Genomic DNA, 16,379 nt, shown 5'->3' on the forward strand with positions numbered 1-16,379 from the left:
CAATTCTCCCCCACTAGAATCAGACTTCGCCCTCGAAGTCATCCTCCATAAACAACTCAGGATATTGCTCACGTATCTCGGGCTCAGGTTCCCACGTCCACTCTAACCTCTCTGGTGCTGCCACTTAACTTTGACCAAGTTCACAACCTTGTTCCTCAAGGTTTTCACTTTTCGATCCAAAATGACTATATGATTCTCTACATAATTCAGGTGATCATCGACCTGAATGTTCTCCAAAGGGACTATAGCTGTCTCATCAACTATACACTTCCTCAGTTGGGAAACATGGAAGGTCTCATGAATTTTCCATTGATTGAATATGTTTTGGATTTATAGCCTGAGTTTATGGTTTGAAAGGAGTTTTGGGTTTCATTTATAGGTTTAAATGGGTTTGATGGGGGTGTTTTCTCCGGTGGCATATGTTGTGGTAATTTAGTCCAATGACAAATGTCGTGGTAATTTAGTTTGGTGACTAAGGCAGTCCGGTGAGACTGAGGATATGTGAATGAGGGATAAAGGGTGTGTGTTTGTGGTGGTGGGGCCAAAATTTATATCTAACATTAAAAAAAATAGTTTAAAATAAATAGATAAGGGTATTATAGTCATTTTATGTTTGATCACTGCAACAAAACCAAACTATAGATGGTCCAAGCGAAAAAAAAAGAATAAGATAAAGACTAAACATGCAAATTACATCAAAACACATGGACGATCCGTGTAATTTACTATTTTATCTATATTGTGTAATAAATTACTGAAATCGCCCTTGCGGTTTAGGATAAATTCTACGTTTATTCGAACATCCTTATGTTTTGGTTTTATTAGTCACTGCAGGACATGGAATGACTTTAATACCCTTATGTATCTACTTTTTGATATATTTATTATTTATCATTATTTATGATTATATAAATGAAAATTGTGGCATACCCTTAAACATAAAATGTTTATTTCTATTGCCCCTCTTACATCCATCTCTCTAAGTCCAAGGTCTTTAAATGCGTCGTCATATTTCGATCCTCGCTTACCAGAAAGTTTATCGCCGCCTACATGAACTCCATCACATATAAATGTTCGTTGCAGTTTCACAAAATTGATACTAGGGCTTTGCAATTTTAATTTTATTCATCAAGGGGAACTTTCATTCGCTGGACCTATGTATGAAGGTTGTTGGGTACGTAATGTTACATGAGGAGAAAAGGGTTTCGTCGATACTAGTAGGGAAGGAGAAAAGAGGAATTAAGAGAATGTGTCTAATATGGAAACAAAATTAAATATATGTTAGAATAGGAATGTTTGTGATTCTGATTTGTGTCGATCCGATATAAAATAACGAAGACGATTATGGAGAAAAAAGGAACAAGAGAGATAGTCACATGTGATAAAATTTGTAAGAAATGTGTATGGGTGGTGGTGGTGGCCATATATGCAAAGAAAATAGGGGGATCGGTAGTAGTGATGATTGTCAAATTTGCAAAAGAAGAGAGAATGAGTGGTAATGGTGGTGACTGGAAAAATCGCCTCATCCGATGGTATGCCAATGACAACAAATAACATTGAGGTGTGGCGTGGGGGGAGAGAGAGAGAGAGAGAGAGAGAGAGAGAGGACTAATAATAAACAATATGCAAAAGAAGAGAAAAGAAGGGGAAATGGTGGTGACTAGAAAATTTGTCTCTGCCGATGATACGTCGATGGGGTGTGTGTGAGAGATGAATGAAAATAAATGAATGAAATGTGAAATAAGGCCATTACATTAATTTTATTTTGAACATTAAAACATCAAAAACACTTAAAAAATCAAAAGAGGTATTATACTCATGTATGTTAAGAGACTAAAATGATGTTTGTTTTTTTTGCAAAAGCTCTTTTAACTTATATCTGCGCCGCACAGACAACATGCAAATATTTGGTTCTGCATACTCTTTGTTTTTTAGAAGATTGTATACCTAAAAATATTTACACATTATCTTTTTGGCGCATATATAAACCTATGTCTTTTAATGTATTCTTATCCTTTCCATTGATTCTAATGACAAAAAAAAATACACATTTGGAGTATTCTCATTTTGTGGGCAAAAAAGAAAAAAAAAGCGAAAAACTATCACACTTCATTTCAATGAATCATAAGCTGCAATTTCTATTTTAATTCATTTGCCATAAACTTTTGCAATAAGTTTATTTTAGAAATAAGTTTACAAATAAAATATATTGTTTTTTATTTTTTAAATCTATGTGTAATTATGTCATTTTAGCTTAATAAACTTGTTATTTGTCAATTTTTTGGTATTTATATTTTAAAAAACTTTACGCATATTTATCTAACGATTTTTTATAACAATAATTAAAAAAAATCAAATTTATTATAAAACTTATCAAAATATTTTACTAACTTACATATTTGTTTCCTCATAAAATGAACAATTAATTTGTGATAAATATTGAAAATAGGGTTGTTGTACGATTAAATTTCAATGTTGTTATATTTTAATTATTAAAAATGTCTTTTAAATTAAAAAAAGTCATTTTATTTTATTTAAGTTTTAGTAGTTTATTTTAACAACAAAAACAAAGTTATATATATATATATATATATATATATATATATATATATATATATATATATATATATATGAGACAGTTTAAATAAAAACAGTAAATAATGTAAGAATGTAAAAACACTATTTTTATGTTATTGTTCTGCAATGAATGTTGTATCCACATGTTTATGTTATTTTTCAGTAATAAATAAATGAATAGTCTTAAAATTAAAATTATAATTTAATACAAAAATGCATATACATAAATATATAATAGAATAATTACATTTCAATGAATATATGAATAATCAAATGTTAATATCCATATTAGAATTATTTCAACAATATACATATAAAATATTCATTACAGAATAATAACATAAACATAGTGTTTTTACGTTCTCAAACTATTTAATATTTTTATTTAAACTTTTATATATATATATATATATATATATATATATATATATATATATATATATATATATATATATATATATATATATATATATTGTATTTTATTTATTTATTTATAACGTATGCCACTGACCCTTTCGTTTTTGGGCAATATCCATGTCTACCCATCTCTTTCGCGTCAATTGTTTTGTGCAGTCAAATATATAAACGAACCAGGACTATAGTTCTTGATATTCTCTTTAGTCAGTAAGAGGGGTTTTCTCTCCCCTTTTCTCTCTCTTTCTTGAGGATCTTGTCTTCTACTCAATAATATTCTGGAATTTTCCATAAATCGTTAAAAAGGATTCAAAAGAGAGAACGAAAAAGCCCAAATACATATTATATGAAGATCTAACACTTTGTTTTCTTGGGCTTTTTGCTTGAGGAATATTTGATCGAAGAAAAATGTCTCAAGCTAATTGGGAAGCTGATAAAATGTAAGCTTTTTTTTTGTCCTAATCTTGATTTTTTGCTAGATTTGTGTTGTGGGTATCTTTTAATTTTCGTTGATCAATCATTAAGACAAGTGTTCTAGCAGTCTTATTTTGTGCTTTTCGTCTTTTGCCCCTTTAGCTATTTTAGGGTTTGTGCGCCTTTCTTTTTTTCCCTTTTGCTTTTATCAATTTTGTTCTATGTAGCAATTGGGTTTACTTGATAGATTCACGAATCACTATTGCCACATTTTCAAGATGGAGAAAAGAAACAATTTTCCAATTTAGGTCCTTCAAATTTTTTTTTTTGGGTACTTAAATTTATTCATTTATTGTCTTCATGATGCATCTAATATAGCGTCCAAAGCTCAAAATGTTTCTCCTTTTGGTTTCGACTAACTTTTTTCAGTAGATTTTGATTTATATTCCGCGTACTTGACCTGAATTAGCTTTTATTTGTGTAAAGATTCAAACTTTATGTAGTTGTTTGACTAAATTCGTGTTTAATTTGTTATTTGCTTTTTATCAATTAACAGGTTAGATGTTTATATACATGACTATTTGGTAAAGAGGGATTTAAAAGCCTCTGCTCAGGCATTTCAAGCTGAAGGAAAAGTCTCATCTGATCCTGTTGGTATGAATCAATTGCAAAGATTATGTAAAACAAGAAACATCTTTTGTATTTTTTTTATGTACATTTTATCAAATTGTTTAAAATTTTCTCATAAATTCTAGCTATCGATGCCCCTGGTGGCTTTTTATTCGAATGGTGGTCTGTATTTTGGGACATATTTATTGCAAGGACTAATGAGAAGCACTCTGAAGTTGCAGCTTCCTATATTGAGGTCAGTTTAAGCTCTCATACTTTTTTAATCTTTTTATAAATTCCTCCATTTTTATAGCATATGGACATGGAATCACCAATTTTCTTTCATTATTTAACCTTTTATCACTTTCTTTCCATAATTCAAGACACAGTTAATCAAAGCAAGGGAGCAACAACAACAACAACAGCAACAACAACAACCACAACAATCGCCTCATCCACAACAACAACAACAACAGCAGCATCAACAAATGCAAATGCAACAACTTATATTGCAACGCCAGGCCCAACAAGCCCAACAGGCCCAACAGGCCCAACAACAACAACAACAACACCAACAACAACACCAACAACATCAACAACAACAACACCAGCAACAGCAACAGCAACAGCAACAACACCAACAACAACAGCAGCAGCAACAGCAACAAAGGAGAGATGGGGCCCACTTACTAAATGGGGCTTCAAATGGGCTTGTGGGAAATGATCCACTTATGAGACAAAATCCAGGAACTGCTAATGCCATGGCTACAAAGATGTATGAGGAGAATTTGAAAGTGCCACTTTCTAGGGATTCTTTAGATGATGCTGCTATGAAGGTAGATCTTTTATTCTTTCTTTTAAGTTTTTTGATTCTAAAGTTAGTAACTTTTTTGTGTTATCAATATGAATTGTTAAAAATCTTTAACAACAAGTAGATAGGGGAAAAATAGTTAGATTTATACTTGCTACAAGCCTACAAGAAAACTTATTAAAGGGTAGAGTAACTTAATTTCGTATATTACCTTCTTAAATGATCATAAAGATTCAAGTATTTGATTATGATTATTCACTATCACATAATCTTTATCAAAATAGGTTAACCGTTTACTTTTTAGGTCAAAGCTCTAATGTTACCATTGTGATTTGTTGAAATTCCCTAACAATTATGATTATGGAATTTAATTTGTTATAAAATCCATACAACTCTTGAGAATTGGTAAATTGGGATGTTAAGAAGGGTTTTTTTTAAGGTAATGTAATTGTGCTTATGGTTATTTAATCATTTAGGGTTCAAATAATCGTTTTTTTTTACTTGCTATATCAAAACTGATTAAAGATTGCATTTATGTTATTATGTATTACTTCCCTAAATAATCATAAATACGTTAAACACGTTATACTATTGAGTAACTATCAAGTTTCTACTTTTTCAATATTCACATCCTCAACAAGAAATATGTTAATGGCATTATATTTTATGACAACATACTACGGAAATATTGTCTACTTTAGTTTGTTATAAAATTGCTAAGCCTGAAGTCATAATTATATAACATTAACAATAATTTTGTTAATGTTATATAATTATGTGACAACATGGTAGACCTAGAAAGAAGGTAGTGTTCAATTTCTTTCAAAATCTATATCAATCTTTCAATAAAAGTAGTCCATAAAAAGAAAAGCTTTAAATGTACGTGTTGTTGTTGAAACATTGAGAGTATTAAATATCTTTGTTGCATGCTATCTGAAATACTTTATTTTTTGTTTTCTTTTTTCATTTTTGATTCAGCAAAGATATGGTGAGAATGTTGGCCAACTTTTGGACCCAAAACATGCATCGATTTTGAAATCAGCTGCAGCTGGACAACCTTCAGGGTAATGTTTTTTTTCATATTGTCACAAAAACATCTGAAAAAGAAAAAAAAAACATAATTTGTAGCAAGTTTTATATTGCAATTTTCATAGAAACATCAAACAACGAGAACTTTTAGTTATAAATCATCATAAATTGAATCATTTCATACTTACACCATGTTTCCTTAAACGGAAACCCTATTATTTATTTTGGATGCATTACTTTCATAATAGAACAGATTCATCATAGCATTTATTTGGAACCGATTTTTATTTTTATTTTTAAAGGCAAGTGTTGCATGGAACATCTGGAAGCATGTCTCCTCAAGTTCAAGGTCGAAATCAACAGCTTCCAGGATCTACACCAGTGAGTATCTTAAACCCCAAGTTTGCTAATTTTATAAAAAAATCATTAACAAGTATTTCATTTCATTACACTACATAAAAAAGCACATAGATTGTAAAGTATACATTGATTCTTTTGGTGTTAAATCTTTTAGTGCTATTAATTAGTGATATGATCTAATTTGGAAATAATTAGGAGATAAAGACAGAGATGAATCCAATATTGAACCCCCGAGCTGCGGGCCCCGAAGTGTCATTGATTGGAATTCCTGGTAATGTTTTCACATTTACTAATAAAGACACCAATTAAATATTTTTTGACTTAAATATTTGATTTAAACAAGATTCAACCAAATGATGCTTTTAACTATCAATTCATTTAACCAAAATTCGATTTTACAGGATCAAATCAAGGTGGTAACAACTTGACATTGAAAGGATGGCCTCTCACGGTGAGTTCATGGATCATTTAATGGCATGACAAGCTTTCTAGGGCTATTTTTTATGATGAGGATCACGAGGGCATTTATGTCTTTTTCACAAACAAGAGATCGATACTCGATAGCGAGTCTACGTCGTGCCTTGTTCATCTTTTTGGATGGGACAATAAATTTGTAGATTTTGTCCTGTTGACATTAGTCTGAGTCCCAGTCCAACGCACGACAAACACAGTACAATTTGTTTTGTCCTGTGTCATGCAGGACAAGACAAGACAAGACAAGACATCGCATAACATAACACAACCATGTGTACTGTATTTGGCATGCATTGTATCAGAGACTAAATAAGGGTAATGTCAGTGTGACAAAAGACATAAATGCCCTCGACCTCTTGTGTGTGCAGAGAGACATAAATGCCCTCGTCATCTTCATCCTCGAAAAAAGCCCTAGAAAGTTTGTCCTGTCGTGTGTAACAAACACAACTTTAATGACTTGTCATAGTAAAATACAACCCGTTAACAAATTCCATTTGAAAATTTTCCAAATTTTGCAAAAAGACATAAATGCCCTCGTCATCTTCATCCTCGAAAAAAGCCCTCCTGTGTAACAAACACAACTTTAATGACTTGTCATAGTAAAATACAACCCATCAACAAATTCCATTTAAAAAATTTCCAAATTTTGCAAAAAGACATAAATGCCCTCATCATCCTCATCTTCGAAAAAAGCTTGTCCTGTCCTGTCATGTGTAATAAACACAACTGTAGCGACTTGTAATAGTAAAATACAACCAACGAACAAATTCCATTTGTAAAAATTTCCAATTTTTTGGCATATTTTCTTGAATGGGGGTATGATAGGGTTTGGATCAGCTGCGGTCTGGTCTACTGCAGCAACAGAAGCCATACATGCAGGGCTCCCAGCCTCTTCATCAGCTACAAATGCTAACACCACAGCATCAGCAACAGCTTTTATTGGCACAACAAAACATGACATCACAATCTGCTAATGATGAAAGCAGAAGGCTGAGAATGCTTCTTGGAAATCGAAGCATGAGCATGGGGGGTAAAGATGGTATTTCTAATTCGGTTGGTGATGTTGTTCCAAATCTTGGATCACCTATGCCTGTTCTACCTCGTGGTGATCAAGATATGCTGCTCAAGGTGCCTTTTTTTTTTTTTTTTTTTTTTTAAAATATAATTGGATACTTTGGAGTTTTGATGATTTGATAGTTTTAAAAAACATATATAATCCATTTCCAAACAAATCAGGCATTTCGTTACTTGGGTATGTAAGAATAAAGCATGATATTATATCTTTAAATAACCAAAAAAACACACCTTTTGTAGTTAAAAATGGCTCAGCTACAGCAGCAACAACAACAACAACAGCAGCAGCAGCAAAATGGTAACCCACAACAGCAACAACAACAACATCTTCAGCATTCACTCTCTGCTCCTTTAATTCAAAATTCAAATTTAAATCTTCAACAAGAAAAGATAATGGGGACAAGTAGTGTAACAGGAGATGGGAGCATGTCAAATTCCTTTCGTGGAAATGATCAGGTTACACTTTTTACCAAATATAAAATTTATGTTGTGATTAAAAGTTATACGACTATTATGTGTAAAAAATAAGCGTATGAATATGTTTTAAAATCCAGACTGGAAGAAAGAGAAAGCAACCCGTGTCTTCCTCGGGGCCCGCAAACAGTTCAGGAACTGCCAACACAGCGGGCCCCTCACCGAGCTCTGCACCTTCAACCCCATCAACTCATACACCTGGAGACGTGATCTCAATGCCTAATTTGCCACATAACACAACTTCTTCAAAGCCTATGATGATGTTTGGCACCGATGGTCCAACCACTCTTGCCTCCCCTTCAAATCAATTGGTGAGGGCATTTTCGTCTTTTGTATGTTGTACAAAAATACAAGGTGAATTTGCCTTTTAGTTCTTATTGGCAATATAATAAAATTTTGCAGTGGGATGATAAGGACATTGTGCAGGCTGACATGGATCGTTTTGTAGAGGATGGATCTCTTGATGATAATGTGGAGTCTTTTTTATCTCATGATGATACGGATCCAAGGGATCCAGTTGGACGTGGTATGGATGTAAGCAAAGGTGAGTCACCTGGTATATTTTCTATCTATCACTCTTTCTTTTTCACTTTATAATATACATAAATAACCAATTAAATTAATATTTATTTTCAATCTGTTGTTAGAGTTTACATTTACGGAAGTGAGTTCTGTTCTTGCGAGTGCAAGTAAAGTGGTGTGTTGCCACTTCTCATCTGATGGGAAACTTCTTGCAAGTGGTGGACATGATAAAAAGGTAAATCACCAAAATCCATCAAATTATATAAAGCTACAATTGGGTAGATGTTTATTTCAAAAGTTTAATGTCATAATAAGATTTTTTTTTTTTTTTTTTTTTTTTTTCTTTTTGAAGGCTGTATTGTGGTATACAGATTCATTAAAGCCAAAGACAACTCTTGAAGAACATTCATCATTGATCACGGATGTGAGATTCAGCCCAAGCATGCCACGCCTTGCCACCTCATCTTTTGATAAAACTGTCCGTGTTTGGGATGCTGATAATGTTAGTTACTTCACCTTTTTTATACTCGATTCAAAATATGTCAAAAATATAGAAAAACACATTTATTTATTTTGAGTTTAAATTACAGCCTGGGTTTTCGCTGCGTACATTTATTGGGCATTCTGCATCGGTGATGTCATTAGACTTCCACCCGAATAAAGATGACCTCATCTGCTCGTGTGATGGGGATGGCGAAATAAGATATTGGAGCATAAATAATGGCAGCTGTTCACGTGTATTCAAGGTTTAAAAAAAAAAAAAAAAAACTCACAACCATCATATGCATATGTATATATAGGGAAAAGTTCAATAGAGAACCATAATTATGTGTTCTTCAAGGAACCAAATCTTTTTTTTTTTAATTTCTAGAGCTTATTCTTTATCGAAAAAAAATCTAAAAATATCTAAATTCATATATTAACATTGTGAATGCGAAACAGTGAATCCGGATTCACGTCGTGAATTTTCAAAGATTCACATTGTGAATTTGACGAAAAAAAAAAATTCAAATTTTATATCATTGGAAAAAGGATAAAAAATTATGAATATATATATATATATATATATATATATATATATATATATATAATTCTTGATGATTTAACCATTTTGAATATTATTTTATTAAATATATGGATCAGGGTGGGACGGCACAAGTGAGATTCCAGCCGCGCCACGGAAGATATCTTGCAGCCGCGGCGGAGAATATCGTGTCGATACTGGACGTTGAGACACAAGCGTGTCGACATTCATTACAGGTTATTTTCTTTTATTTGGTTCTTTTTATAGCGATGAGATTAGGATGCTATTAATATATAATACAAAAAAAATAATAAGTTTTCATTTTTTGTACATCTATGATGATTTATTTGGTTGGGATATTGCATATGTAGGGGCATACAAAACCGATCCATTCGGTTTGTTGGGACCCAAAGGGCGAGTATTTGGCGTCTGTTAGTGAAGACTCGGTGAGAGTTTGGTCCCTTATGGCTGGAAATGAAGGAGAGTGTATACATGATCTCAGCTGTAATGGAAATAAGTTTCATTCTTGTGTTTTTCATCCTAGTTATGCTTCTTTATTGGTCATTGGTTGTTACCAGGTCAGCTTTTAATCTGTTAATTTGTTGTAACAAACTCAACAACCCCGATTAATGCATAATGCATTTTTTTTTTTTTAAATATATGCAGTCTTTGGAGCTATGGAACATGTCAGAGAACAAGACAATGACACTGTCAGCTCATGAAGGATTAATTGCGGGTTTGGCATTGTCAACAGTTACAGGTTTGGTGGCTTCGGCTAGCCATGATAAGATTGTTAAACTTTGGAAATGAAAAAAAAAAAAAAATACAGAAAGTTGTTGTGATTCGATGTGTTGTACACCCACCACTCGAGACCAAATTCTGTTTTTTTTTCCTTTGTTTCAAGTGTTGTCAAATGATGTAGTTTGTGTTGCTTACTGGTCTAATGTTGTTGTGTATTGTTTGTTTTATAGCCATGTTGGTTTTTTTTTTAATCTAATTGTTGCAACTTATATTAGTTTATAGTTTGTTCCTGTTGCAATCAAGTTTGGACTAATGGATAACCATTGAACTCATAACTTTCACCTTCACAATGGGGTATTAATGTTTATAGCTTTTTGGGACAACTTTACCCTCTTTTTTTTTTTTTTTTTTTTTTAATATCAGATCTTTAACACTCTTTTCTTAAAATGAAAACCGGGTTTTCAACTTAGAGATTCAAGTACACCATTATAAATGTGCCTTATAACCATTTTATTTTACCAATAAAATTTATTATTAATTTTATAAAGATCACTTCAAAGTGCATGTATTATTTATTGTCTGGATTAATTATTAACTAAATAAATATTGAGGATATTACAAGAGAAAATTACAAATTCAATCATTTTTTTTGGGAAAGAGACATACGCATTAGGCAAAGCAAAATTTGGTTATTTTTCTTAATGACTTTTCAAGTTTTAGCCAAAAATTAACCAGATATAAAAAATTACGATCAAAATCTTAGATGGTTAGCATCACTGCGATTTCAGCAGCAACTTGGGCTGTGATTTCAGCCCATAGGCTGATAGTAATTAAACCATAAAAATCAGAAATGTACATTTATTTTAACATTTTCAAGTTGAAGAATACTCTCTGCCCTCTCTAATGGCCGAAGATTGTGCACCTCTAATAATTTTGTAAGTTATGTGGTTTTTTCTTGTTTTGTTTGTGCTTTGTTAGATTTCATACATTGAGAAAAACTATGTATACCCAACTTGTACGTTTTGCTTTGTGTAAAAAATTGTAGATTTAGAAAAAAGTTAGAAAGGAAATCGTAAATGGTATGAGCCATCTGCAATGGCACAAGTTCCTAATGCATGACTCGTGCATCAGTGACTTGTAACATCACAAATGGCTCATGCCACCTTCAATTTCATGGTGGTCTGTTGATCTTCAATTTCATGGTGGTTAGTTGTGATTTTGTTTCCTTGAAGCCCTCAAGTGTGATTTGCTCTCAAATGAGACAAATCACTTATGTATAAAAAAGTGTTTATTACTTTGTTTTGTATTATCACTATGTAATTTGTTACCATGTACAATGACAAATCTACATTGATTTTTTTCTTATTATTGCATTGTACATTCAAGTGCGGTTACTTAGAACCAATAATATAATGGTAAGAATTTAATAGATACTAATGTCAATTCAATTATATGTTGTAAATATATGTGTAGCATGATTATAAGTGTATAAATTTTTTGATTGTTGATTAGGTAAATTTATAAAAGGTATATTTTTTGCTTATTATAGTATCATACTTTAATTTGTTCCTATTATAATATTTTATAATGACAAATCTAGCTAGTTATACTTAATTTTATTCATATAATAACGGTATACATGTTGTAAGCTGCCTAAAATATACTTACATAGTACAATAAGTACATTGCTATTCCGGTGAATGGTGGACGTGTGTAATAAAAAAAAAATATTGATTGTACTTTGTTCTATATCATCATTATGTAAAATGTTACCATGTATTGTACAATGATATATCTACCTAAATAAACAACATATGATTAAAGAAAACATTAAAAACAATAAAAAAAAAAAGACTAACAATCACACAATTAAATGAAATTAAGTTAAAAATTGGAAAAACTGAACTCTATTGTTTAACAAACCAAAGTTAATGATTAAATTTTAAAAATAAATTACCATAGATTAGTCATAACACACAAAGGGCAAAATGGTAAAATCCCAGCAATAAGGAATAACATGCAAAAATAAAAAACAATTGTAATTGTGTCATTGTACATAAAATATGGTGATAATGATTAAGTGTGAGACTTAAAATAACAACAATAATTTTAGTCATAAATAACATATTAATGAAAAAAGCATCAAAAGGCCATAAAACAAATACCAAATCAATAAAGTAACTTAGTATGAAATGAAATTAAGTTAAAATGAAAAGTCAAATGTGAAGTTTAATTACTCTAAAGTCAAGTAGGAATATCATCATCAGTAGACTCCTCACACAATTTTGGAAGTTGACGCTTCTTTGGTGTTATTGACGACCCGATACATGATTCTTCTTAAAAATCAACTTCTATTTGAGTAGAAGCTACCTAATTATAAGAATATAAACATGAAAGTAACAATAATGAAAAATAAACATAATATAAGAAAAATAGATGACAATAACAGATGAAGTAAAAATATTACCATAAAGTAATGAAATTAGAAAATATAAACAATATGTTGTAACTTACTTGAATGTCTTCAACTTGTTGTAAAGTGTAGCTAGAAGTAAGTGTGGTACAAATATAAGTTTCAATATATTTTCATGACCAACCTAATTGAAATATCAATCATAATAATAAGAAAAATACCACAAAAAAATAAACAAACTTTATAGAAATAATAATAATAATAATAATAATAATTAACACATACATTCTCACTTTCTTCGTCTTCCACATCATTTACAGCAGATATACATGTTTCAACACCATCATTTTATTTACTATGACAAACATCCTACGCATATAAAAAAATCAATTGTAACACACATAAAGTGTAAGATTGACATAAATTAGCAAAAAAAGTAATTATAATTACCATTGTTGAAATTGTTGATGGTATGAAATCAAAACATGGTCCCCATAACGCTAGATCTGATAGCTCCCATTCATAATCAGAAATTTTAGACAAAGATTCATATTCATCTTCGACTATATAATCATCTTCATCATTTCTTAGAACAACCGTACTATTATCAATCGTGGGAGTATTCTTAAAGGAGTTATCAACACGTTTTATGTCACCGTTGTACTTAGTTATAGTAAACAGACGCACGTAGTGTGGTGACATATTGAATTTGTCTACCTTAATAGTAAAAATAACCTTATAAGCACATAAATTTTCGAACAGAAAATTCTATACCCATTTAGGATCACCAACACCCTAAAATACATGAGAAAATATTAACATACTTATAAAGCAAATCCCCCTCCCCCTCTACACACACACACACACACACACACACATATATATATATATATATATATATATATATATATATATATATATATATATAGCTAGGTTCAAATGTGGATTGACATCTATTGTGCGGACGTGTGGACAATGCTATTCTATGAGAATGACAAAGAAAATATGTTATTTGATAATATGAATACGTTCAATCATACATAACTATTGTAATTATCACACATTCTCACAAATTAAATTGTCTATAAGGTTATTATAGACTTTTTTTATTATTCAGATTTTGTCAAAATGTTGTCACAATGTTTATTAAGTTGTATTATGTAAGAATGAAAATGAGTGAAATACGATGCGTGAGAACAAAAATGAATAAGAATTAGTGAGGATGAATAAAAATGACAATAATTGTGAGGTTGAACGTATTCACAATACTAAACAACTTATTCTTTTAGTAATTCTCATAGAATAGCACTGTCCACACGTCCGCACAATAGTTGTCCATCCACATTATAACCTAGCCCTATATATATATATATATATATATATATATATATATATATATATATATATATATATATATATATATATATAGACACACACACATACATATATATTTAATATTCTCATCTAAATAAAAGAAAACAAATGTATATAGAATCAAACCTCTAAAAGACTCTTATTAACTAATTCATCAATAGTATAACCAATAAGAGGAAAAGCAGTCTCGTTCAAAAGAACACATATGATCTCTTCTCCTTCATCCATTATTCATAAAACCAATTTATACCTATATAAATAAAGTTGATAAGAATAATATTTAAAAAGTAAATGTATAAAACATACTTACGATTGTCAATACACTATAAAGCAACAACATGACATGTGTAAGATAAATTGATAAACATGTCATATTACAGTTAAATTTTGTCAAAAATATGTAAGTACTTACATAAGACTAAAAAATCAATCTCCTTCACTGGAAGGCTTAAATACAATTAAGATGAACCTGTTGTCTGTAATGTTGGAACACCTAATACAAAAAATTGTTATAACAAACATAAAAAATATTAAGTACAATGTTTTTGTTAAAAAACCATACCTCCGAAAAATGAAACTTTGCAAGAAGTGAGAATGACAACTACATTACCATTGTTGCTTCTTATATCTTCATTTGTGTACTAAGTAGCAAGTTTTCTCCAAATCGAGACACTAACTTTCATACCCATAGATGTTATTTTTCAAAGAGAATATAATTAATATATATTTTATTTTATAAAAAATGTAGGTAATTGTTTTATATAACATACGTTTCATCTGATATAAATATTGTACGCATGTCTGAATTATAAGCATGGCCTTTTCCAACAATTTTTTATACAACACCCCACTCACAAATACGTCCAATAACGTCTACAAAAAGCTACATGTTACTAACACATATATTTTAAGAAGACAAAAAATAATAAAATGTTAACCTGATAGATATTTAACATCATTAACACGTGCAGAAAGCTTGCAGAATGGAATGAAATTGAAAGAATATCGTTCAAACAACGACAATGGAAGGTTAGAATTTGAAACTAATGTACCATCGAAGAAGTTAACATATATATCTTTCTGTAGTGGCCGATAAAATGTACATTATTCAATAACTTCAAACTTATGTATCCTATAAACACTTCCTTCTATGAATTTGTTTATGAATGAGTCTATAATGAATGAGGAATGGTTGCATAGATGCACGATTTTTGTAAATAAGAAAGAGTTAGACAAAACAGGAAATTATATTGATAGCAATATATGTTGATAGAAAGAAAAAAAAATTGCATTTTGATCGGATAAGATTAGGTCAAAAGAGATGACCCGATTGTTGATAGGATTGTATGTTCTCCACATATGGGAAACAATTACATGCACTTTCCATTTGTTTGTTATATTAGGACGTAAATCGCTAACCAAACGATAATCAGTAATCATCTTCACCAATGATTTCCTACATTTGTAACATCCAGATACATAAGAATAAAAGAATATAAGTATGCTTGTATAACCATACATGTACTATATACTGCTAGATAGTTGTATATGCAACAACATTTTATGTATTTTACTATTTATGTAACCGTTCTTTTGTCCAAAATATGCAAAGTATGTATTAAATGATGAGGAAATAGTGCAACATGAAAACCTTAAACTATTAAACATCAAATGACAAGTTGTAAAACACATATTTCTAAGTATTAACAACCATTTGACAAATAGCAGAAAATACCAAACCATATAATTTTGTTACACAAATCGGCAAATCCAGGAGAATCTGATCAAAACAGGACCATAAGATACATAGAAATCAATGAAGATAAAAACAGGGGTAAAATCGACATGAAGGGCAGCCAAATCTTAAATTGGACGATTGCAAAAGAAAGAAAACAAAATTTAAAAGCTAGAGAATATAAGAATGAAATATGTATGCATGAACTTACAATACTCAAGCACAAGCTATTTTGTTATCCGTTTATGTTAAAAATTATACCTGAATTTTGAAGAAGAAAACAGTTGGAGTAATGTGAAAAGAACGTGCAAATGTGCGTGATAAGGGTTAGGAT

At 30.6% G+C, this 16,379-nt stretch overlaps 1 protein-coding gene across 4 annotated transcripts; it reads left to right on the plus strand.

Annotated features, from left to right (window-relative positions):
• Positions 1-3,155: 3,155 nt before the first annotated feature.
• Positions 3,156-10,774, plus strand: LOC145052642 (transcriptional corepressor LEUNIG-like). Of its 4 annotated transcripts, none has more exons than XM_079000497.1 (18): positions 3,156-3,431; positions 3,962-4,059; positions 4,161-4,270; positions 4,398-4,850; positions 5,804-5,889; positions 6,157-6,235; positions 6,410-6,485; positions 6,616-6,665; positions 7,526-7,816; positions 8,003-8,218; positions 8,317-8,547; positions 8,639-8,792; positions 8,884-8,993; positions 9,111-9,260; positions 9,349-9,504; positions 9,902-10,018; positions 10,154-10,360; positions 10,449-10,774. In XM_079000497.1, exons 1-18 carry the CDS (start codon positions 3,400-3,402, stop codon positions 10,590-10,592), a joined length of 2,760 nt encoding a protein of 919 aa, XP_078856623.1. In that variant the 5' UTR covers positions 3,156-3,399; the 3' UTR covers positions 10,593-10,774. The 4 variants fall into 4 exon arrangements, with proteins under 4 accessions (XP_078856623.1, XP_078856621.1, XP_078856624.1 ...); XM_079000495.1 differs by having other exon boundaries at positions 3,157-3,431; positions 7,514-7,816; XM_079000498.1 differs by having other exon boundaries at positions 3,157-3,431; positions 7,514-7,816; positions 8,663-8,780.
• The last annotated feature ends 5,605 nt before the right edge of the window (positions 10,775-16,379 follow it).

This window comes from Lactuca serriola, chromosome 5, assembly GCF_051521515.1.
Source record: "Lactuca serriola cultivar US96UC23 chromosome 5, Lser_US96UC23_V15, whole genome shotgun sequence".
NCBI lineage: Eukaryota > Viridiplantae > Streptophyta > Magnoliopsida > Asterales > Asteraceae > Lactuca > Lactuca serriola.